Below are 22561 nucleotides of genomic sequence, written 5' to 3'. Positions count from 1 at the left end.
TAATCAAAAATTTTAAAGTCATTAAATAAATATAATTAAATATAATTCAGTCTACTAAAATTTAACGAAAGTTTGTTATTTTTGTTTAAATTTAAATAAACCCAAAGATTAGTGTAAACGATTTAGTTTAAATCCGTTTTTGGTCCTTGTAAACCTTGATCTAATTTTAAGAAATTATATTTGTCATCACGGAGCTATCTACCAGACGACGTATACATCTAGCTTTATTTACCCTTCATAAGCTATTTATAATATCTGCTCGCTTTTCTTTATAATAAATAACTTCAGCTTATTTCAAACGCTTTCGTCATTTCCGGCTGCAGCTTTTCGTTCCAACACTTATCTCAAACAGTCTGGCAACGCTGTTTAGAGCGCTCTCTTCGCTCAGTACGGGCGCCGCTCTTGCCTGCACGCGCCGCTCTCTTCGCTTGGCAACTTCAAAATAAAGCACAAACACCTGTGAAAGCTGCCAATTGAATTCAGCGGCAATTGCGAACGAACGTAAATAACAACAACGAAAAGTAATCGCAAAATGTATTTAAAAACAAAACAAAAACTAATTCTAGCTGCAATAAGGGAAACGCGTCAAGAAATATGGCCACAGTGGGGCCGACAGCGTGTGAGAATTGCGTCAACATAGCGTAAACAACAAATAGCGCGCGCTCGCTCTCAATCGTACTCTCTCTCTCGCTCTCCTTACTCCCTCTCTTTCGCTCTATCTCTTGTTCTGGGAGCAGCGTTGAGCTGCGGGAGCATAAGAATTCGAAGAGCGGAAATGAGTTGAGCTGGCGATGCTTTTCAGGTTGAATTTGTGTGTTCTTTCTTCTTCTTCTTCTTAGATTTTGTGTATTTTTTTGCAGCTCGCGTTCGGCTTTGGCTTCCTCGTATCAGTTGCGCGGCAATCGAGCCAAAGACTAAACGTGCGAATTATCCTCGTTAGCGCGTATATTGCCACACATTGGGGCAGAACGACGACGATGCTGGTGGTGCTGCTGCTGCTGCTGTTGCTGCTGCCACAACGGTCGCGTTGACAGAACAGTACGAAAAAATAACATAAAAAAAAGGCAACAAAAACGAAGAAATTTGAAATTCTAAAGAAAAGCGCCTGGCGAAATGGGCCACGAGTGAAGGTGTGTCGTTTGTGCGCGCATGTGTGTGTGTGAGTGTGCACGTGTGTGTGTGTGTGTGTGTCCCAGTGTCTGTGTGCATATTAATTATTCAAATTAATTGCAAGAAATACGCTACGAGCTCAAGTACTAGCCGCGTACATAATTTATAAACATATTTTTGTTTGAGCGAAAAGAATTCGGAATTTGTTTTTAGTTTGTTCGGCAAATGTGAATGGGCATACATAGAATAACTCAAATATGGTTGCTAAAATATACACATATATGTATATGTGTATATATATTTATAAAAAATTCATTGAGCAATATACGAAATAACAACAACAACAACAACAACAGCAAATAATCACAAGATGAGCGCACAGCTTGCGACTTTACGGGCCAACCATGTTTATAGAGCAGGTTTTTTTTCCTCCCATTTTTGTGTTGTTTTTGTTTCTGTTTTCGTTTACGAGTGGACTAAGCTGCCACATTGAGCTTTACACATCTATATATGTATATACTTAAGTACACCTATGGCCAGGCAAATAACTCAAGAATTTACAGGAGATCAATTTTAAAATAAATCAATGTATTTGAATATATACAAGAATATTTATATTCAAAAATTAATATTTGTATATATTCACATATATTATCTACACTTATTATAATACCAATATAAAGAAACTTTTTTTATATATATTTATTTTATTTTATAAATAGAATGTTTTGCTCAGTTCTTGATCAAACATTCTTTTACAAACTTTCTAAAAATAATCTCTCAATAATTTATGGATTGTAAAATGAATCTCTATTTCTTTTGATATACTTGTGTCTGAAAATGTAAATAACAGAAAAGTATTTTTCAGTGAAGGAATGTTTTGATAAATAATATTTTAATATTTTATGGTCCATCTCTTTAGCTAATCTTCAGCACGATATTATAATAATTTAATATATTATTTATTTTTAAATATTTTTATATATAACTAAATAAATTTATTTTAGAAAATTTGAGCAAAATTATTATAAGTATTTATGATTTAGTATTTATATTATTTTATAGTATTTATTATAAATATTTTATATAATTATAAATTACGTAAATTCTAATAAAATCTAAAATATTTATCAAAAAAAATTTTATGTATATTTAAGTTGTAATATAATATAAGACTCTGGTATTTATTTATTAGAAATTTGTATTAGAAATTATTTATTAGAAATTTTTATTTATTAGAATTGTTTATAAGACTAATTTTATTTAATTTAAGCTTAATTTAAAATACTTAAATCATTTCCACATATTATTTAAAGCTCATATCGATAATCAGCTCAAGCTAGTTGTTCTATTTGCATGTCCGTGGCTGTGTTGTGCATATGCAGAGTCTGCGTGTGTCATTTTATATGCCATTTGTAAATGTTTGTGTGCCACCAAGTCCAATCTATAGTGAAGTGGAGTGTGGCTGGGAAAGGCAAACAAATAAAGAAAACACGTACAAGTTATTCCTTGGCCTTGGTATTTATGGGGGACAGCGTCAGATCCGTGTCCTGCCCGTGTCCGTGTCCGTGCCTGTGTCCGTGTCCGTGCCTGTGTCCGTGTCCGCCTGCTGCTGTTTCAAAGTCTTCAACGGACTGCGATTTATGACAGTTGCAGCCGCACGCCCTTCGTCATTTCGCTGGCGCATGGGTCGCCCACCCACAGTGGAATTTGAACCTGTCTGTCGTGGCTGGGCCGGGCTGGGCTGAGCATCTCTCACATCGCTCACATGCCGCTCTCGTTGGCCCCATTATCACCTTGCTAATTATCTATCGATGATGATGCCATGCGCTGTGCTCCGATCTGCCCTGCCCTGCTCTGCTCTGCTCTGGTCGGGCCTGTGCCGCCTAGCCGTTATCAGTTTTATATGCGGGCAATGCTTCCATCTATTTGCATTTCATTTCTATTTCAAATCTAATAATATTTCAACAAATAAACATGTGAGCTGTGGCCTCTGAGCTGAAATGAGACAATAAAGGGAACGTATAAACATACAGATGTATATACATACAGACAATGGAGAGGAACTCTTAATGTCCTTTGGCATTGTCATAAGCAGAACAAAGACTTGGCAAACAGCAGAGAAACTGTTCAGCTTTACGCTCCTATAAACGTGACTATTTCGAGCTCTAATTTGCGCTTGGCTTCTAATTGTATAGAGCGAGCATTATACCATTTTTGTTTGCCGACTGTCTATACAAAAGATATAAAAATACAAAGCTAAATCTGCCAATGCTGATGAATGGCACGGCTAAGAAAAGTACGCTAGCGACTACGGCTATACCCTGTAAAATGAAAGTATGCAAAACTAAATTTGTATGTATACTACAACTAAATTTTGCTACTGACTGAAGCTATACCCTGTATAGTAGATTTATAGTAAGGTTGAATGCAGAAAACTCGTTTAATCACATAGTATTTGAAGGTATTGCCATAGAGTCTTATATAAAGGAAGTTTCTGCAAATCAAAACCAAATAAATAATCAATATTATTTAACTCTTAAGTATATATACCCTGTAACCCTGTATAAGCACAAGTGAATCCAACTCAAACTGTCGATTTATCCTATGTTTGCACCTCTCTATGTCTTTACTGAGTCATAATCGATATTTATCGATATTATTTACAGTAAAGATACAACAAGCTCAAAGTCATAGTTATAGCTAATATAAATCACCCGTTACATACTCTACACCTAAGCCAATCTACCCACTCGCACATCGCTTGCAATGAGCATCAAATAAAAGAAATAAATTGTATATTTCTCAGCATTATTTTTTCATTCAAACGCTTGAAGCGTTAACAGAAGCCCTTACCTAAATAGAGGTATTTACGCTGAGCAGCCGAGGGCATGGCACGCTGGGCGCCAAGTGGAAGAAGAAGCAGAAGTAGAAGCAGAGCCAGTGGAAAGTCAGGTTGAGTGTCGCAATGAAAATCGGTTATCAGCGACCACAGGTAGTTTTTCGCACAGCCTTGACAATGACAGCCAAAGAAAATGGGCGCGCACTATGACTAGCTGCAGTGGGTGGCCAGGTGAGAGAGAAAGAGAGAGAGAGATAGAGAGAGAGCAAATAAGTGCAAAATCGTTGCGACAGTGGCAGTGGCAACAATGTTACTAGATTATTTTAAGGCAGCGGCAGCAGCAACGGCTGTGGCAACGGTCGTTACAACAAACAAACAAAGGAAACAAACAAAGTGGCAAATATTATGGGGCGAAGAGCTATCAGCCAAAGGGCGGGCACGGGCGGCCGGGCCGAGAGGGGAACGAACTGTCGTGCTGGGTCGAGTGCTTTGGTTCATGGCACACACACACACACACACTTGCATATACACAAGCGGCTAAGCGCGGCGCTCTCCACACACACTCTCTCTCTCTCTCTCTCTCTCTCTTTCATTCCCACACTCTTTCGTAGCGAAAGAGCATTTGTCGTGTGTGTGTGAGTGACTATTGTGTGTGTCTGTGTGTGTTTGTGTAGTAAAACGGGTTTTGAGTTGGCTTTTACCACTGCCAACTGCCGCTGCCGCTGCTGCCGCTGCCGCTGCTGCTGCTGCTGCTGCTGTTGTCGCCTTTGCAGTCAGTTGGCCAAATCAGTTGCTCTTTTGGCTTAGTTAACACAGAACGTGCCGCGGCGACAATGCCAGCGACAATAACAGCGAATTGCAACGCATAGAACAAACAAACAAACGGCCAACAGACAGCAACAACAACAATCGACAACAACAACAAGCAACAACAAGCAACAACAGGCAACAACAGGCAGCAGCAACAGCATTATAACGGGTTAGTCACAATGCCACCAAGTGGCAAGCGTCGCAGACAACAAGAATATAAGAAAATTTAACAAATTTAACATTTATAACAATAAATATAAATCGCAAGAATTTGTTAAGGAATTGCGTATGGCGGCAGCTGTTGCTGGTTGTTATGTAAAAATGTCCAAATTCAACAAGATTTAATGCTATAACTCTCCATGTCTATGGCTATGTGTGTGTGCGTGCTCGTGTGTGTCTATCTGTGTTTGCGTGCGTGTGTGTGTGTGTGTGTTAAATGCCAGCATTGACTTGAGGCTGCGTCATTTGCTGCTCAAATTCTGTCAGCCACTTGAAGTGATTCCAGTCCGCAGCCTCTCCCAGCTTCAATTGAAATACGAAACGCACTTGGCGGCGCTTGGTGCTTACGCGTTTATCCCTCAGCCTTGGCCGCAGTTACAATAGCAACAACAACAACAGCAACAACAACAACAACAACAGCAACAGCAACAATAACATTTACACTCCATACACCTACTTAAAAAATTTAGAAAGTTGCTTCTCAGCCGACGCGTTCGAGTCTTTTTCTTGGTCTGGCTTTCATTTCGTTAACTTGGGCCTCGTTGTCTTCTACACAGACACACACACACACACACTCACGCACGCACACTCACTCACACACATACCTACACTGATGTATGTACTCTGCATTCTTTAGGTCTTGGGCTGGTTTATTAATTGCTTTTAATATCTGGCATTTTCTTGACATGTGAAATACAAATTTTATTTTGATTTTTTTTGCATAGAATCTGATTTGATTCATAGACATTATTCTCATGTGTTCATCTTGTGGAGCAATTAGCAACCGGTTTCTGTGTAATGAGCCCAATTAGCTACATCTAATATACTATAGATGCCTATTATACTACATATATCTAATACACTATATCTAGGTAGATCGACTGCAGTCGCAGCGTAATCGAATTCAAATTTCAAATTCACGCTCACATTATTTATGGGCCCATTGTTTCCCAGATACACGCTCCATGACCTAACTTACTAAAAGTTCCATTTCGAAAAGGGTTTTACGAGGGAATTGGCTTAACTATCGAACAGAACATATTATTGATTCTATAGAATATAGAATATAGAATATAGAATATAGAATATAGAATATAGAATATAGAATATAGAATATAGAATATAGAATATAGAATATAGAATATAGAATATAGAATATAGAATATAGAATATAGAATATATAATATAGAATATAGAATATAGAATATAATAATATAGAATATAATAATAAATAATAATAGAATAAATCGAATAAACAACTTTAACAGCAATAAATAGATTTTATGTTATATCTAGAATTTGATTGTACCTCGACCATATAAATCAGAATCCGTAAACATTGCGGATTGGCTATTAAATTTTAATCGATTTTTCTTTTTATATCCCATGGCCAGCGATTAAATCAAGTGCATGGCTATAAAAAAGTAAAGCTAATAATTTGCTAACCTTTTTTCCTATTTTGAACTTCATTTCAGTTATTTTTCGCGAACCGTTAATGGCTGTCTAGAATTACGAAAAACCCCCGCCGACGCTCGAACCTCAACCGAAGCCAACCGCAAGAGCTTGCACTGAAAACGTCCAAAAAAGAACAACAACAGCAACAACAACAATAAGAATAACATTAACAGCAACAAACAACAGGATTAGAGAAAAAAAAAAGGGAAAAAGGAAAGCGTCTTCGTCCTTCGTCCTTGATGTGCTTTGGGCAGCAACTGCTGCTGAAACGAAACTTTTTATTGAGATAACGGCAATCGCTCGCGCAGCTGGAGCGCCCCAAAGACGCAAACCTGGCTCAACGACAACAACATTGCAACAACAACAGCAACAGCGGCAGCACCACCAACGGCTGCGGCGCCAGCGTCGGCAGCGCCGTTGGCAGCGTGCCGGTCATCATGGAGGGGCCGGAGGTGACATTCCTCTTTCAATTCGGCAGCGTCCGCGACGCAGTTTGTGTGCCGGTAAATGCATTGACGCTGAAAACGCTCAAGGATTTGGCATGCGACTTTATCAACACCAAGGTGAGTGAGGGAGGGAGTCCTGGGCTGGGCTGGGCTGGGATCGACCAAATGGGTCAACATCTGTCGACTAAATTATGCAAAAGCTAAGCACACACGTACACCCACACACACACACACATGCAGCTAGTCAATATTATTGCGCGGAACGCGGCCAAGTCAACAGACTAAGGCACAGTGGCACAAAATGTCTATGTGCCTCATGAAAATCTTAATTTGAAACGGTTAGTAAAGACAGCTGAAATTCATTCTGACGATTTTAGAAATTATACTAATTAAATTAATAAGGAAAGTGATCAGAATTTAGATAATATTAACCCCTAAGAACTCTAAGAACTCTATAAAATTCTCTATAATAATATTCTTCACTGCAATAATATTATTACTACAGCTTTAATTCAACCGAAATTCATATAATGAAAATCAAATTGTGAAGAAATCTTAACATATGCCTGCCTGGATTTTTCTTAGTACATATTTCATAGCCCATAGGCCCACTGTGCAGCTTTAGCCCCGTTAGACTGGCCTACAGGCGACTATGACCTATCCCTTATCCTCTCTCTCTCTCTCACACACTCTTTCTCTCTGTATATAGCTCTCTCACTCTCAGTATCTCTCTCTGTGTTTATTTGCCTAGTCGCAGTGTGTACCTAATAAATTTATGTGTGCACTATAATTGCTTAATTTCATTAAGTAAGTCGGAGTCCCATAGACAGCATAGCAGTAGACGCTTTCCGTTTTGCGCAGTTATCCATGACCAATTCAATTAACCAAGCGGCCAAGCGGCCAAGCAGCCAGCTGGCACACACTCTTGGCCCGAATCAGCTGCGTTCCTGCCCTGGCACGTCCTGCGGCCTGAGCTTTGACAGCTGCTCCCGCTGACACAAGTATCATTTTTCAATGTCCATACTAAATAATGGGCTATGATGGCTCACTTATCCCGTTGGCTATATATTGTCATCGCAAGTAGTTTAGAGTTACTCAAGATATACACATCAATCTGTGTACATATATCGTGAATAGGCATGCAAACCTAAGATTGAATACCCTTTGACAAATTAGTTAATATATGAAAATAAGCGATGATCGAATTGGAATGTGTTTACTTAGACGAATATAGCGTACATATTATAAGGAAATCTCAATTCTCAAGTCGTATTGCTGAGTCAGTGTTTCTAAAGAAAGTCTAATCTGGCTGAGATCGGTTTATGATTCGTGAACCCTTTTTAAACAAAGATTAAATACTTTTTCACATATGATTTACTATATAGAAATTCAATTTTTGAAAACTTTTTGCTACATCATTTTTAATGGGGAACAATCTAAGATTAAATGCTTAGTTATATATAGTACATTATATATAACTGAGCATTTAATCTTAGATTGTTCCCCATGAAAATCTTTCTACATGAAAATTCTAAACATTATCTGATTGGAAACGAGTTGGTTGTGATCTGATTGTGATCTATTAATCGAACTTTGTTCGAGAATAAATTCTCTCACATGTGACTTACTGCGTAGAAATTCTAATTCTTGTAATTTATTACTGCATATATGGATATAATTACGCTAAAATTGGGATATCTTTAGAGTCAAGAAATTTTCCGATGGAAATAATTCTAATTGGAACATGCTTCTAAGCAAAAGAAATATTAAATCTGTAAAAATTTGTTTACAGATTTTTTTTTAAATAAATATTTCACAAATATAGACTCATTATAAGGGTAAAAGCCCCTGAAAATACCCTCATTAAAACTAATAAGCAAATAGCTTAAATAATAAAAAAATTGTGCTCTTAACAGGGTATCTCAAGCAGAGCATATTTTCTAGCTGAATTGATTATGCACAACTAACTGTATTTGCATAGACATATGTATATTAATTGATATAGATATCTCACTCAATTTGTGTGTGTTGACGATAGAATCTTATCGCACAATCAATTAAGATATGATATGATAACCGATAGATACACATATGATAAGTGCCATATGCAAAATGAGCGTTAAATTAAGCAAAACATCAAAAATTGACATGCATCTCCGCTCTCCCTCTGTCTCTCTCTCTCTCTCTCTGTCACTCACTCACTCTCTGTCGCCTTTGTCTATTCACAGATACCAGATAGTGGACTCACATATCTGTCAGAGCGCATTTTGCTCTTCATACACGACTATAGCACGCCCAATGTGCTGCACATTATCAATTCCGCAGCGGAAGTTGTGGACGAGACATTGGTGGAAATTGTATTAACAGCGAGTCGTAAGTAGTTGCTGTGCTGTCGTCGCCTTCAATCAATGTTGGATGAGCACACACACATACACACACACTATTTAACAAATGTCATCAGCCATATCCATCTCACGCCCGCTCACCCTCTGCCCTTGCTCGCCAACAGCCATACTATATCCGACATCGGAAATGCCAACATTGAAGCCGCACAGCCTGAACGTTCATTCCTATAAGGCGCCCACATTCTGTGATTTCTGCGGTGAAATGCTGTTTGGACTGGTGCGTCAAGGACTCAAATGCGATGGTATGTACGCACACACACACAGACACACACACACACACAGAGATTCTCGTCTGCTCAGTCATAAAAACTAACTCAATTTGCGACATACATACATATATCTCCATGTATATGTGTGTATGCATATGCATGTTTCATTCACCACAGGCTGTGGTCAAAACTATCACAAGCGCTGTGTGGTGAAAATCCCGAACAATTGTAACCGCTCCAGTGATGCCACCTCGAGACGTTCGGTCACACTGCAGCCGCCCCGCAGCCCGTCTGGCAGCTCACAGCAGTCGCTGGTCTCCAACGAGGAGTCGACGGGTCGCCACGACTCCAGCAGCTCATTGGTAAAACGCATGTCGGACCTTATGAATGACATAATTAAGAATTAAATATGGGTAGCGCAGTGGCAGATGGGCTTAAGTGCGCTTTAAGTGCGTTGGGGTTAAGCGGTAACGGGGCTCCCTCCCTACGAGTATTCCAAACATTATTTACATGAATTCTCATTGCTTTTTACTTTTACACACATATACTCGTATTATTTTTTGAATAAACTTTATTTAATTTTGATAAAAAACCGCTTTAGTTGGCTTTCATTTGAAATTCTGTTAAATACTCGTAGGGAGTATATTAAAGAGTGGGCATTACGTTTGTAGAGTTGAGCTGAAAGTGGAATTGCAAATGCAACAGTTTAGTTGAGTGCAAAGTAAGTTGGAGTTGTGTGTAGAGTTGGAGAGTTGTGTAGAGTTGGGAATGAAAAGCTGAAAAGCTATATTAGAGACTACTGTATAGTAAAAACATGTACTTCAATTAAAGGCCTTTTTTTAGAGGACTTCACCTTTTTTGGAGAGTTTTCTAAAGTGGAGAGCTGAACTTGGAATAGCATACTGATCGTACAACCAAAGAGTTGCCTTTAAAGGGAACATAGTAAGTTGTATGGAGTAGAGACCTAACAGTGAAGAGCAAAGAGTGGAGACTTAAAGTAGAATAGACTTCTGCTTGACTTAATAAAAGGAATTACCAGAGTGGAAACAATAAAAGTTAAAGAGATGTGTAGAGTGGAGACTTGAAACCTAATTAAACTTGACTACGTCTTACCATACAACATTTCTTAGTATGGATAAACAATAGAGAAGTGGAGAGTTGTGTAGAATGCTTATATTATAAGGCAAAAGGTTTAATTGCTGAAAAATAGCTCATGGAGAGTTGAAAGAGGGTAAAGTTGACAAAATATCATGTAGAGTTGAGTGTCGAGTAGAGTGGAGAGTTGGTAAACAAATAAATTTTGATTAGAATTCTGACATATAAAACTCAGGCAACTCAGATGCACCTTTAGACCTTTTATAAATAAGTAAATGCTTTAGTTTAGCTTAATTCTAAAATTTAAATTGCATCTAAGTCAAAATTAATAGAAATGCACAGCAGCGTAAAGTTGCAAGGGAATCGGCTAGGCGAGCAGGGTATCTATAAGTCGATCATGCCCCTACCAAATGGGAACTCTAACGATTTCGTATCTCGCCTCTAGAACGTACCAGGATATACGGGCCGCCATCAGCGCACCCACTCCGCGAGCAGCCGGAACGGCCAGCTGGTGCTCCGCATACCGCACACCTTCATGGTCCACACCTATGGGATACCCACTGTGTGCCAGCACTGCAAGAAGCTGCTGAAGGGCCTGTTCAAGCAGGGCTTGCAGTGCCGCGACTGCCAGTACAATACTCACAAGAAGTGCATGGATAAGGTGCCGCAGGATTGCACGGGCGAGGCGCAGATGAGCCAGTTGCAGGCCGAGATCGGGGAGGGTACGCCGCGCAAGGAGCGCGACAACTTCTTCCGCGAGGAGTTCGATGACAGCGACTTCGAGGACGGACCCCAATCCGAGTTTGCCATATACAACAACAAGGCCATGGGCGCCAGCGGCGGCGTCGGCGGCGGCGGCACGAATCTGGTGGCCGGACGACCAAGGGAGGCGCCCAAGGCGCTGACCAATGCACAAAACTCACCGCCGGAGCTAGTCAACGGCACCATGACGGACAACAGCAGCACCACGGGACCCGATGCCAAATCGACGGACGGCCAATCGGAGCAGTCCCAATCCTCGTCCTCCTCCTCGCCCAGTGCCAACATACCCCTGATGCGCATCGTCCAGTCCGTGAAGCACACAAAGAAACGCGGCGGCCAGGCCATCAAGGAGGGCTGGCTGGTGCACTACACCTCGCTGGACAAGGCGCTGAAGCGCTACTATTGGCGCCTGGACTCGAAGACCATAACGCTCTTCGTCTCGGAGCAGGGCAGCAAGTACCACAAGGAGCTGCCGTTGTCCGAGCTGATATCGATCGAAACGAAGCCCAATGCCAACTACTGCTTCGAGCTGGTCACGGCCAATATGAGCTACTATGTGGGCCAGGATCCGCAGCAGGGCGTGGGCGAGCAGCAGGCGGTGCGTCTGCCGCCGCCTGACAGTGGCATCGGCACCGACATAGCCAAGAGCTGGGAGACGAGCATACGGCAGGCCTTCATGCATGTGACCAACACACGTAAGATTCCCAGCTCCATATATGTACTAGATCTATGCTAATCTCCGTTCTTCTCACAGAATGCTGCGAATCGGAGGAACAGGTGCAGGACATGGGCCAGCTCTATCAGATCTTCCCGGATGAGGTGCTCGGCTCCGGGCAGTTCGGCGTCGTCTATGGCGGCGTGCACAAGAAGACCAAACGCGAGGTGGCCATCAAGGTGATTGACAAGCTGCGCTTCCCCACCAAGCAGGAGGCACAGCTGAAGAACGAGGTGGCCATCCTGCAGAACATAACCCACTGTGGCGTTGTCAATCTGGAGCGCATGTTCGAGACGCCGGAGCGCATCTTCGTGGTGATGGAGAAGCTCAAGGGCGACATGCTCGAGATGATACTCTCCCATGAGCGCGGGCGCCTCAGCGAGCGTGTGACCAAATTTCTGATCACACAAATCCTGATCGCCCTGAAGTATCTGCACTCGCAGAACATTGTCCACTGCGACCTGAAGCCGGAGAATGTGCTGCTCTCGTCGGATGCCGAGTTCCCGCAGGTGAAGCTCTGTGACTTTGGCTATGCGCGCATCATTGGCGAGAAGTCGTTCCGACGCTCGGTGGTGGGCACGCCCGCCTACCTGGCGCCCGAGGTGTTGCGCAACAAGGGCTACAATCGCTCCCTGGACATGTGGAGCGTGGGCGTGATCATCTATGTGAGCTTGAGCGGCACCTTTCCCTTCAACGAGGAGGAGGACATCAATGATCAGATACAGAATGCTGCCTTCATGTATCCGCCAAATCCCTGGAAGGAGATCTCCTCGAATGGTAAGAAGGAGAGAGAGGAAGAGAGAGAGAGAGAGATTCTGATTCAATTCACTCATTTTAGCTATTGACCTCATCAACAATCTGCTGCAAGTGAAGCAGCGCAAACGCTACACCTGCGACAAGAGCCTGATGCACTACTGGCTGCAGGACAAGCAAACCTACAGGGATTTGCGCAACCTGGAGACGCAGGTGGGCCTGGGGCGCTATCTCACACACGAGGCCGACGACGTGCGCTGGGACAGCGCTGGCGACATTTGACCTGCCACAACAGCAGCAGCAGCAGCAGCATCAGCCGCAACAACAGCAACTCCTGCAACCGCAGCTACCCATGCGGAGCTCATGGGCAGCCAGAGCGTGCCCTCGAACTGTGCCGGCTGCCATCGGCTGTCCAGCTCGCCCAAGGTGGAGGCCATTGGCGACAAGGCGCTAAAGTGGATGCGCTTTCATCTGTGCAAGCACATTAAATAGCCTCCATCTCCGTCTCCGTCGCCTTCGCCATCGCCACCTCCACCTCCGCCTCCGCCTCCCACTAGCTTTTTCTACATACATTTAATTGTTTTTTAAATATACATATACATTTATAGTACACACAAATATTTGTCAGACTGTAAATTAACGTGAAAACATTTTAATTAGCACCTTGTTCAAAGACGAAAAAAAAAACAAAGGAAAAGAAAAGAAAAACAAGACATTTTTAATCTTGGCGTTTATCAAAATTTTCAATATTGTCTCTCCATGAATTTCGCACAACTTTTCTTACGCTTGATCTTTAAAAGAAACAGAAGCAAAAGAAAGCAAACGCAAAAATACAAACAAATATTAATACAAAATTCATTCACAATTAATATTTCTCACGCTTTTCCAGCTACCGTTTGTAACTGAAATCTCTGTGCTAAATTTTTCCTAAGAATCAAAACTAGTATACTTATACATACATACATACATATTTAACTGATGGATAACGGTACTTACTCTAATACTATATACGAGCATGATCTGAACAATTTTCGAACTTAACAGAAAAAAAAAAAAAGAAAACTAAATATCAATTTAAGTATATTAAACTTTTAATAATTTCGAATATTTTTATGCACTTTCAACCTGGTGTTAAGATCGAAAATTGTTTGGCATTATTTTCGTATATAAACATCTGACCATATAGACCAATCCAACATTTATGTATGCAAACGCTCAGCTGTGCTCGTATTTTAGAACCAATTTAAAATATAATAATAATAATAAAAAACCTAAAAAAAAAAGAAACCGATATAGATAAATAAAAATAAAAATCAGACAAGTAATGCTTGAAAATGAATGTGTGTTTAAATACCCTATAGAATGGAATGGGTAAGTGAGTATATTGGTTTTATGTGTAAATAGAGTATATTGACTTAGCCCATGGAACATTTAGAACAACCTCTGTCCTATCTAGCCTCTTTATCTCTTTACCTGTGAGGCAATATACATATATTATATTATATATAAGCTAATTATATATCCGTAAAAGTAAAAAAAAAAAGACTTTAAGCACTTGTTTACACTTTCCATAAATAATACCCATTTTATATAAAAAGACTCTGATGTTCCTATTATATTTATTGCCTTTCAAAAAGTCAACCATGAAATTTGTGCACAGGGTATTTTTTATTCGTGCTCTGGCATCCAAAGCACTCTTACTTCTTTTCAAATATGCTTCAGTGGCATGCAACGGTTGACACCCTTTTTGGATGCATCTGGGAGATTTCTAGCTCAGTTGCAAGACTCAGCTGCAGCAGTCGCTGCACAACAACTGGAGGCACAAGATGAAACACTTTGTGGCCAGGCTGTGGCTGCTGCTGGCACTGAGCCACTTCAGCATCACCGAGTGGGTGGAGATAGCACACTCTCAGACACGACCGATTGCCAGCTCCAATAGCAATAGCAAGCAGGTGGCAGTTGAGCGAAATGCCAATGGCGAAGGCTTCAGCACGCCCAGCGCCGTCTGGCTGGAATACCAGCGAGAGCGTTTTGGCTTGCGCAACGGACAGAGCAATCCTTTGGTGGTTAGCGATGCGGGCGGACTGAAGCACAGCTCACAGATTGTGGTGTCCAACAACAGTCAGGTGATTCATGCACGGACCAAGCTGGTAGTGAAAAACAGTTCCAGTAGTCCGCCAGTGGAGGTGGATGTAGTCGTTACGCCCAAAGTGGAAACGACATCGCGTCGCCACTCGTCGCATGTGGAGAGTGCCGAGGACGTCGATGAGGTTGTGGAGACTGCCACCGAGCAGTCGGACAGCGAGGATGATGGGGACCTACTTTTGCCCAGTATGCAGGGTTTTCTGAAATTCCTCAAAAAGATGCAAATCGGCTGGATTAAGAAGTCGGCGCTCAACATAGAAAATAAAATTAAATTACTGAAGCAGCTGCGCGATAATTTCATGAAAATTATTGGTGCGTAGTTGAAATAATAAAAAGTTTTAGACGCTTTAAGTGAATTTTACTTTCCACAGAGCAACAGTTCTCGGTGCTGTGGCAACCAACGGAGCGGCACAGACGCAGACGACGCGGCCTGTTGGATGAATCCAATTTAGAATTTCCACCGGAAGCAGCGCTAATGAGTATTAATTTTTTAACGTTTGCAGTATTTTTAATTAAACTAGTGCTGGTGAGTTGATCAAATGTAAATTTTGTCTTGCATAACATAAACACAAATAACATACATATTTTGACATTGCAGCAAGTGGTAAAAATAGTTAAAAGCAAACACTATAACTTCGCGGGCTTCAATATAAATGCAGATGTTCGGAGTCCATAAAATTATTAATTCAGCTATAGCGTGCAATCAGAGATTCCATTTGAAAATGCGCGGGTTACTTTGCCCGTGGCAGCTCTGGTAACAGCAAACATCTGGCAGCACTGCACCATCAGCAGCTGTTCGGCTATTTGTAATTCCTACACGTGCAACGGCACATTTAACATTTAATTTGCGTTTAAGTTTTCAAATATTATTTTAATTAAATAAAAATGGATGAAAAAACATTGATTGAAAATGTTTATACACATAAGCAAGATATATATTCACCGATAATGCGTAAGTTTTAAGTTGCAACTGAAGTAAAATGTCATAAAAATAACCCTTGGCTTGCAGTAAATTTTCAGAACGGCTCGCTCGGCGGCGGTTCTAATTTTTCACTGATTGAGAGCAAAAACAAACGTAATCCCCGCAAACGCGCTTTGGTCATGGCCGGTGTGAATACCTATGTGGGAGATTTGCAGGAAAACAAAGAATTCGATACGTACATCTGTGTGCGTAATAAATCAACAAATACGGCAACCATTGTGCCCATCCAGCAATCGCTGCTCTCGAACCACATTTACGAGAAGATGGAGAGACAGGAGAACCGGCCGATGCTGAGCAAGGAGCACGCCACAAAGAAGCTACTCAAGGAGTTCGGTGGTCGCAAGACCTCTCGCTATATGGCTAGTACCGAGCAGATGATGGTCAATGTGGATGTGATGCGCAAGGATCTGGATGAAACCGTCCAGAGCTCTGTGACAAAGGAAGGCGAAGAAGAGGGAGACAATACCCTACCGGAGGTGGATATAAATAATGCCGAATATCTGGCTGCCATTGTGCCGAAGTTCGATAAGGCGGCGACAAAAATAAACGAGATCTACGATGTGGAGGACGTGGTGCCACAAGCACTGCTCGATCGTCTGGACGAGGAGGCAAAAAGTGTATACTCAACACCATTGGACTCACTGCCGTAAGTATCCTCTATAGATAAATAAATTCTCGCCCCAGCTAATACCGTATTCCTTGCAGCATTGAGTCGGATTTTCTGCGTGAGTGCATCATGCGCATACAGAACAAAGAAATTACCACAAAACAGGATTTTCTGCACATAAAATTAATAATCTACATGGACGCGCTGCAGTCGCTCATTACGCTGCGCAAGCGGCAAATGAAAAACGTGGAATTATCTAAGATTTCGGAGAAAGTGGAAAATGATATAAGGCATCGATTCGCTGATCCCAATGTGGCCAAGTCCTGCACACGCACCACCTTCAGTACAGAGAAGGCACTCACACATTTCATTGTTCTGGCGCTGATCATCAGTGATAAGCATGAAGTGGATGCCAATACGCTTTCTCGCATTCTGCGCACATCGAAGGAACGCATAATTACCTACGCCCACATAGTCAATGCTCGGCCCAAGGCGCGCTCGGACATGCTGTCACTGAGACTGCCCAGCACGGTGCCAGCGCTGACGGGTTCGAGGCACTTCAAGCGAAAAAAGTAAAAGTTTTTAGGTAACAGAAAAGAACACCCTGTATTGATTGCAGTATTTGCATCGATCAAAAAACTTTCAAGGCCAAGTGGAGAGAAACTAAAATAATATAAAATTTACTCTTAAATTTTATCAAATTTACTTTTAAAACGAAACAGAAAAACACCCTGTATTGATTGCAGCTATTGCATCGATTAAACAACTGTCGGGCCGTTGCTCAAGGCCGAGTGAAAAGAAACTAAGAAAAAACAAATCCATTTTTTTTTTTTTTCATTTTTACATTTTATTAAATTTATTTTAAAAATGAAAAATAAACCGTAAAGTAACTTTCAAACACTTTGTGTGCAGTTTTTGTTATTCAGAACTTGGTAAAATAATACAAGTACATTACATTTTGCTAAATAATTGGGAATTTTGCCGTATGTGTGCTGCATTTTAAGAATTGGACAATACTTTGCTCGTTGCTGTAATTTGATAGATTGGTTAGATTCCTTGTTATGTGGCTTGAACAAACAGTTCGGCTGAATTATCGTGTTTATGTCTGCAGAGTTGATTGAGTAGACCGATTAGAATTGTGTTTCAGCTGCAAAATATAATAATTATCAGTAACTTTATACTTAAAATAAAAATATCTATAGACTTACGCGCAAAACAAATGCAAGGCAATCTTAGTTAGTCCCTCCCCCTTAGATGTTAGTGATTTGTGTGTCTTGTGATCTAGATCGACGAGCGTACGCCTAGACGGCTAGCCCGAAGACAGAGACAATGCAGTACATGGTCTTGTTTTCCCAGCGGACGGTGCAGCTGCCGTCGGTGTCGTTGTTCCAGTAGCAGGAACTGGCCGTGTGCAGACCGGCGCCGTTCTTCTGCATGATCATGGCTGTGACAATGTATTTGTAGGGCTTCTGCTCTTTGGTGAGCACGGTGAGGCAATTTTCGACAACCTGGCCGGTCCAGTTGTTTACCTTATCGTGCTGATATGCGTTGCCACCGATAGTTGACTCGATAGCCTCTTTAATTGTTTTGCTCACATCATCCACAATAAATTGGCTTTCCTCGCGTGAGTCATCCATTTTTGTTTAGATTTGTCAAGTCGTCGTGTATTTCGTATTTCGTATACTAGTTGATGATTGTTTACCGTTGCTTTACGTTGAGTTATGCGCGCGTATTCGCATCCGTTGGCGCGTCTAATGTGCCTCAAAAAAAGATGTCTGGGGTTAGTTTCGACAAATTTCGCTTGCTCTGTTACCTGGTGAGCAGTTAAGCTTAGTGATGGAAAAAGCAAAAGCATATCGATAGTCGGTTTTTTTTCATGTCAAATCGCAGTTTTTTTTTAAGAAGTGAGAGAAAGAGAGACAGTGCGAAAAAATACCACCAATTTCGATAGGTATAAACATATCGAATCGCTTATCGGCCTTTCACTTCAATTGTTTATTTTACGAACTTCGCAAATTATTAAATCGAACAATGACAGCATCTGCCTTTTCCAGCCAGGATACGGCAGCGCTGGAGCGCCAGACAGATTCACCAACGGAAGCGCCGGTAACATTTGAACAAATCTGGAACGAAACTCACAAAAAAGTTAGTCTTGGTTGGATAAGACAAAATGGTTACAAGCGGGTGCGTAAATGCAACAATAAAAAGTCGTGGCGTGATTTTAACATATCTCTCAGATTTGCCTGCAATTCCCAGACGACTATTTGCCACACAGCAATGCGATCAGCACTTGCTTGCAGACAGCACTAGCAACAGAGGACTGCAAAATATTCATTTTGGCAGACACCACGTATGGCAGCTGTTGCGTGGACGAAATTGCTGCGGCTCACGTGGAGGCGGATAGCATTATTCATTTTGGCAATGCCTGCCGTAGCAAGGCCAGCCGTTTGCCGGTACTCTATTTGTACCCAGTGCTGCCGTTGGAGCTGTCTACGGTGATGCAACAGCTGGCCACTTTGCAGCCAGCGTGTGCTGAGCGAGAGGTTTGCGTTTATCTAGATATTGGCTATCAGCATATCTATGAGCATCAGCTAGCTGAAGGCGAGGACACGCTCCATAGCCAGCTGCGTGAAGTGCTGCGCCCCAAGAAGCTGTTTATCGAGGTGTATCCACCACCCGCTGAAGACTGCATCGAGAATAAGGAACAAGCTGAGAAAGAGAATGCTTCGACGGCAGAGCGTATTTGTATCTTTATTGGTGCAGATAATCAGCGCTTTGCTAATCTATCACTGACCACCACAGCGTTTCAATGGCACATTCTCGACGGCGCCAGCGGCACATTAACTGCAAAAAATCCGCTGACAGCACAATATATACGAAGACGCTATTACTATATAGAGAAATGCAAGGATGCACAGACTCTGGGTCTGATTGTGGCCACATTGAGCGCTGTTGGCTATTTAGATGTAGTGTCGCGTTTGCAGGAGATGGCCAAGAGTCGTGGCATTAAGACGCAACTCATTTCCGTTGGCCGCATTAATCCTGCCAAGCTGGCCAACTTCCTGGAGATCGACTGCTTTGTGCTCATCGGTTGTCCCTTCAACAATATGTATAATTCCAAGGAGTACTATAAGCCAATTGTGTCTGTGTTTGAGGCCGAAATGGCGCTGAATCCAGCCTGGCACATGAAATACCCGGAGGCTTATGTCACAGATTTCAAGCAGCTGCTGCCGGAGGGACGCAGTTTCTTGGCCTTTGATGCGCAAGCCGTACAGCCACAGGACGTGAGCCTGGTCAGCGGCCGTATGAGAGGAGGCACTGCTAGCGATGAGCCCGTAGATTCAAACACAACGGTTGCTACCCAGGCTAAGATGGCACTGATGACTAACGACTCGGGCCTCACGTTCGAGGATCGCACTTGGCAAGGCTTGGATCCGGCGCTGGGTGAAACCGAACCAGCCAAACTGCAGAAGGGTCTTAGTGGAATACCCATCAACTACTCGCACGATTAGATAATAGACTATGGATATATCATAATCAATGAATATCAATAAAATACAACGAACAAATATTTACAGCAGCTCATTTTAAGTTATGTGTGTTGGTTTTATTTTAGTTTGGTTTTTACTGATTCTCTTGGATAGAATTTTTCTTGAATTAATCTACACGGCTAGCAACAATATCTTTCAGACCAGAGCATCGTAGCTACTTAGACCCTCAACCAGTACATGGAGGAGCGAATTCTGTTGTAATCGGGCAAATTCTCGACGGGTCCAACGGCGGACACGGCGGGGCATCTGTCATAGATGTACTTCATGCCGACATCGCGCACATTCTGCACGCTGACGGCATCAATGCGCTGCTCCAGTTCGTGCAATGGGATGCGGCGATTATAGCACAGAATCTGGCGACCGATGTCCTCGCAAATGGGGGTGGTGCCATCCAGCTGGAGAAGCATGTTCGTCTTCAGCAAGTTCTTGGCGCGCTCGACCTCAGCCTCTGTGACCATGGTGCACAGACGCATCCATTCGGTTTGCACATTGAAAAGCATATCCTGAAAAGAGCTGGTTTTATTAAAATGTCAGCTAACAGAGATTAGTGTTTACCTCGCACTGCAATGGATCGCAAACGAAGTAGATGCCCCACAGACCGGTGTCCTTGTAGCAGGTATTGAAAGACTGGAAGCTGTGGCACAAATCTGCGTATAGAATGCAAAGCAGGAGTACAAACATTGCATCAAAGATTATTTAAATACTAACTGTCCTCGGCACTGGCACGGGCCAAGTTGGATGCATTGTTGGCGCCACCGCCCTGGGAACGATCCCAGGCACCTACCAAGGTGTTGGCCACCATCAATGGGATGTTATCCTGATCAGTCCAGCCACAGCCCTCAACAGCAATAGCTACATGAGCCAAAGGCAGTGAGTCGTCACGCACGCGCACCTCGGAGCCAGTGAAGCGGCAGGGAGTTATTTCAGCTGGCAGCACGCTGGACTCCAAGCTTCCAAGATTTTGACCGGCCAACTTGACAAGTTCGTCGTGCTTGACACCACCGGCACCAGCCAAAACAATGCGCGATGCCTTGTAGTGGGTCTGAATGTAGTCGGTCAGATCGCTCTTGCCAATGGACCTGCAAATGATATAATTTAGCTAGATCTTAATATTGTATCAAACACTTTTCACTTACTGAATGTTCTTGGTGGGGCCAAGAATCGTCTGGCCCAAGGGAGTGCCCTGATAAGCAGTGGCGTGCAAGTGATCGAAGACCACCTCCTGCAGATTGCTCTCCACCTCCTGCATCTCGCGCAGAATGACCGAACGTTCGCGTGCGATCTCCGACTCACCCAGCTTGGAGTTCTGAATAATGTCGGCTAAAATCTCAACGGCCTTTGGCACATCCTTAGACAGACACTTGGCGTAGAACACGGTCTGCTCGCGAGATGTGTACGCGTTAAGGTGAGCACCCATATTCTCAACCTCGAGCTCCAGGTCGGTTTGCGAACGCTTGGCAGTACCCTGGTATAAGGAAAGAGTTGTTAAATATTATAATCATATACTATCCCTGTTACACCTTACCTTGAAGGCCATGTGCTCCAAGAAGTGGGCAACGCCATTGTTCTTGTCGTTCTCGGAACGCGAGCCAGCATCGATCCAGAGACCAACAGTGGCGGTGGATGCGCCCGAATCTTCGCTAGCGACGCGCAGGCCATTGTCCAGCCTGGTTACCTGGGTGGCGGGTATATTCAGCAGCGTCTTCTTAACGGTCAGAGCCGATTTGTAGCGCTACGAAATAGAAGCACAAACAAAACAAAAATTTCAAACGGCGAATTGATTGGGCAATTGTCGACACATAACCTCAAATCTGCTAAAGCTATTTTGTAATTATTTTGCGCAGCTTTTAGCCAGCATATTGATGGATGATATTTATGCTGTGTCTTAAGTCTTTTAATAGAGGTATTGGCGACTCGTGCAACATGTAAATAGCGAGTGGACAGCTTACAACACACACAATTACGTAATTTAATATACTGGAGTGTAAGCAAAAATATAATTATATTCTTATTATTTACCTTGATCAAGTCAACGCCGCGCATGTATGAGCGCATATTCTGCGTTACTCCAAGTACACGCAACGCCATCGTTTCTTATAATCGTTCAATATTTTAAGCACTTAAAATAACTAAAACTTCTGCGTTCCCGTTGTCGCGGCGCCTGCTGAAAATTTCACACACTCGCATATGTACAATGCTAAGGCGTTAAGTTGGCTGCGTGCAAATCAGCTGGTCGATGTATTACAGCTTTGGTCACACTGCAGCACTGTCTTTCTCTGTTCAAATATTTGGCTAACTTATTTTTGTTTTCAAAGACATACAATTTATTTAGAACCGAAATATCAAAGCCAATTGATTTTAAACTGTCAAGTTTATAACATATATATTATATTATATACAAGAAGCTTAAGGTACTGCTGGGTATGTATTGTCAGGCAACTTATAAGCAATTCTA

General features: G+C 42.3%; 6 protein-coding genes across 8 annotated transcripts; 4 read left to right on the top strand and 2 right to left on the bottom strand.

Annotated features, from left to right (window-relative positions):
- The first annotated feature begins 879 nt into the window (after positions 1-879).
- On the top strand, positions 880-13639 carry PKD (serine/threonine-protein kinase D3). Its single transcript, XM_030383096.2, has 8 exons — positions 880-1130; positions 6457-6999; positions 9111-9255; positions 9392-9529; positions 9674-9858; positions 11037-12048; positions 12108-12845; positions 12907-13639. The coding sequence occupies exons 2-8, from the start codon at positions 6874-6876 to the stop codon at positions 13101-13103; spliced, it is 2541 nt and encodes an 846-aa protein (XP_030238956.1). The 5' UTR covers positions 880-1130; positions 6457-6873; the 3' UTR covers positions 13104-13639.
- Positions 13640-14552: 913 nt separating this feature from the next.
- Positions 14553-15675, top strand: LOC108652163 (uncharacterized). Its single transcript, XM_018102262.3, has 3 exons — positions 14553-15278; positions 15338-15492; positions 15565-15675. Exons 1-3 carry the CDS (start codon positions 14648-14650, stop codon positions 15640-15642), a joined length of 864 nt encoding a protein of 287 aa, XP_017957751.2. The 5' UTR covers positions 14553-14647; the 3' UTR covers positions 15643-15675.
- A 75-nt stretch (positions 15676-15750) lies between these two features.
- On the top strand, positions 15751-18310 carry Polr1E (RNA polymerase I subunit E). Its single transcript, XM_018098134.3, has 4 exons — positions 15751-15918; positions 15976-16594; positions 16654-17695; positions 17758-18310. The coding sequence occupies exons 1-3, from the start codon at positions 15852-15854 to the stop codon at positions 17129-17131; spliced, it is 1164 nt and encodes a 387-aa protein (XP_017953623.1). The 5' UTR covers positions 15751-15851; the 3' UTR covers positions 17132-17695; positions 17758-18310.
- Positions 17443-18192, bottom strand: Dlc90F (dynein light chain 90F). 3 transcript variants are annotated; one of them, XM_089263024.1, is made up of 2 exons: positions 17758-18192; positions 17443-17695 (listed from the first exon to the last, which is right to left on the bottom strand). In XM_089263024.1, the coding sequence occupies exon 1, from the start codon at positions 18190-18192 to the stop codon at positions 17857-17859; it is 336 nt and encodes a 111-aa protein (XP_089119150.1). In that variant the 3' UTR covers positions 17443-17695; positions 17758-17856. The 3 variants fall into 3 exon arrangements, with proteins under 3 accessions (XP_089119150.1, XP_017953545.1, XP_089119152.1); XM_018098056.3 differs by having other exon boundaries at positions 17443-17702; positions 17764-18192; XM_089263026.1 differs by having other exon boundaries at positions 17443-17660; positions 17764-18192.
- A 191-nt stretch (positions 18311-18501) lies between the features above and the next one.
- Positions 18502-20146, top strand: Dph2 (Diphthamide biosynthesis 2). Its single transcript, XM_018112215.3, has 2 exons — positions 18502-18739; positions 18793-20146. The coding sequence occupies exons 1-2, from the start codon at positions 18587-18589 to the stop codon at positions 20065-20067; spliced, it is 1428 nt and encodes a 475-aa protein (XP_017967704.1). The 5' UTR covers positions 18502-18586; the 3' UTR covers positions 20068-20146.
- On the bottom strand, positions 20141-22437 carry UQCR-C1 (Ubiquinol-cytochrome c reductase core protein 1). Its single transcript, XM_018112216.3, has 6 exons — positions 22126-22437; positions 21632-21838; positions 21243-21571; positions 20815-21185; positions 20662-20753; positions 20141-20609 (listed from the first exon to the last, which is right to left on the bottom strand). Exons 1-6 carry the CDS (start codon positions 22192-22194, stop codon positions 20265-20267), a joined length of 1413 nt encoding a protein of 470 aa, XP_017967705.1. The 5' UTR covers positions 22195-22437; the 3' UTR covers positions 20141-20264.
- Positions 22438-22561: the final 124 nt, after the last annotated feature.

This window comes from Drosophila navojoa, chromosome 2, assembly GCF_054131105.1.
Source record: "Drosophila navojoa isolate 15081-1374.11 chromosome 2, UAZ_NAV_1.0, whole genome shotgun sequence".
Taxonomy (NCBI): Eukaryota; Metazoa; Arthropoda; class Insecta; order Diptera; family Drosophilidae; genus Drosophila; species Drosophila navojoa.
This window is presented reverse-complemented; position numbering and strand designations above follow the sequence as displayed.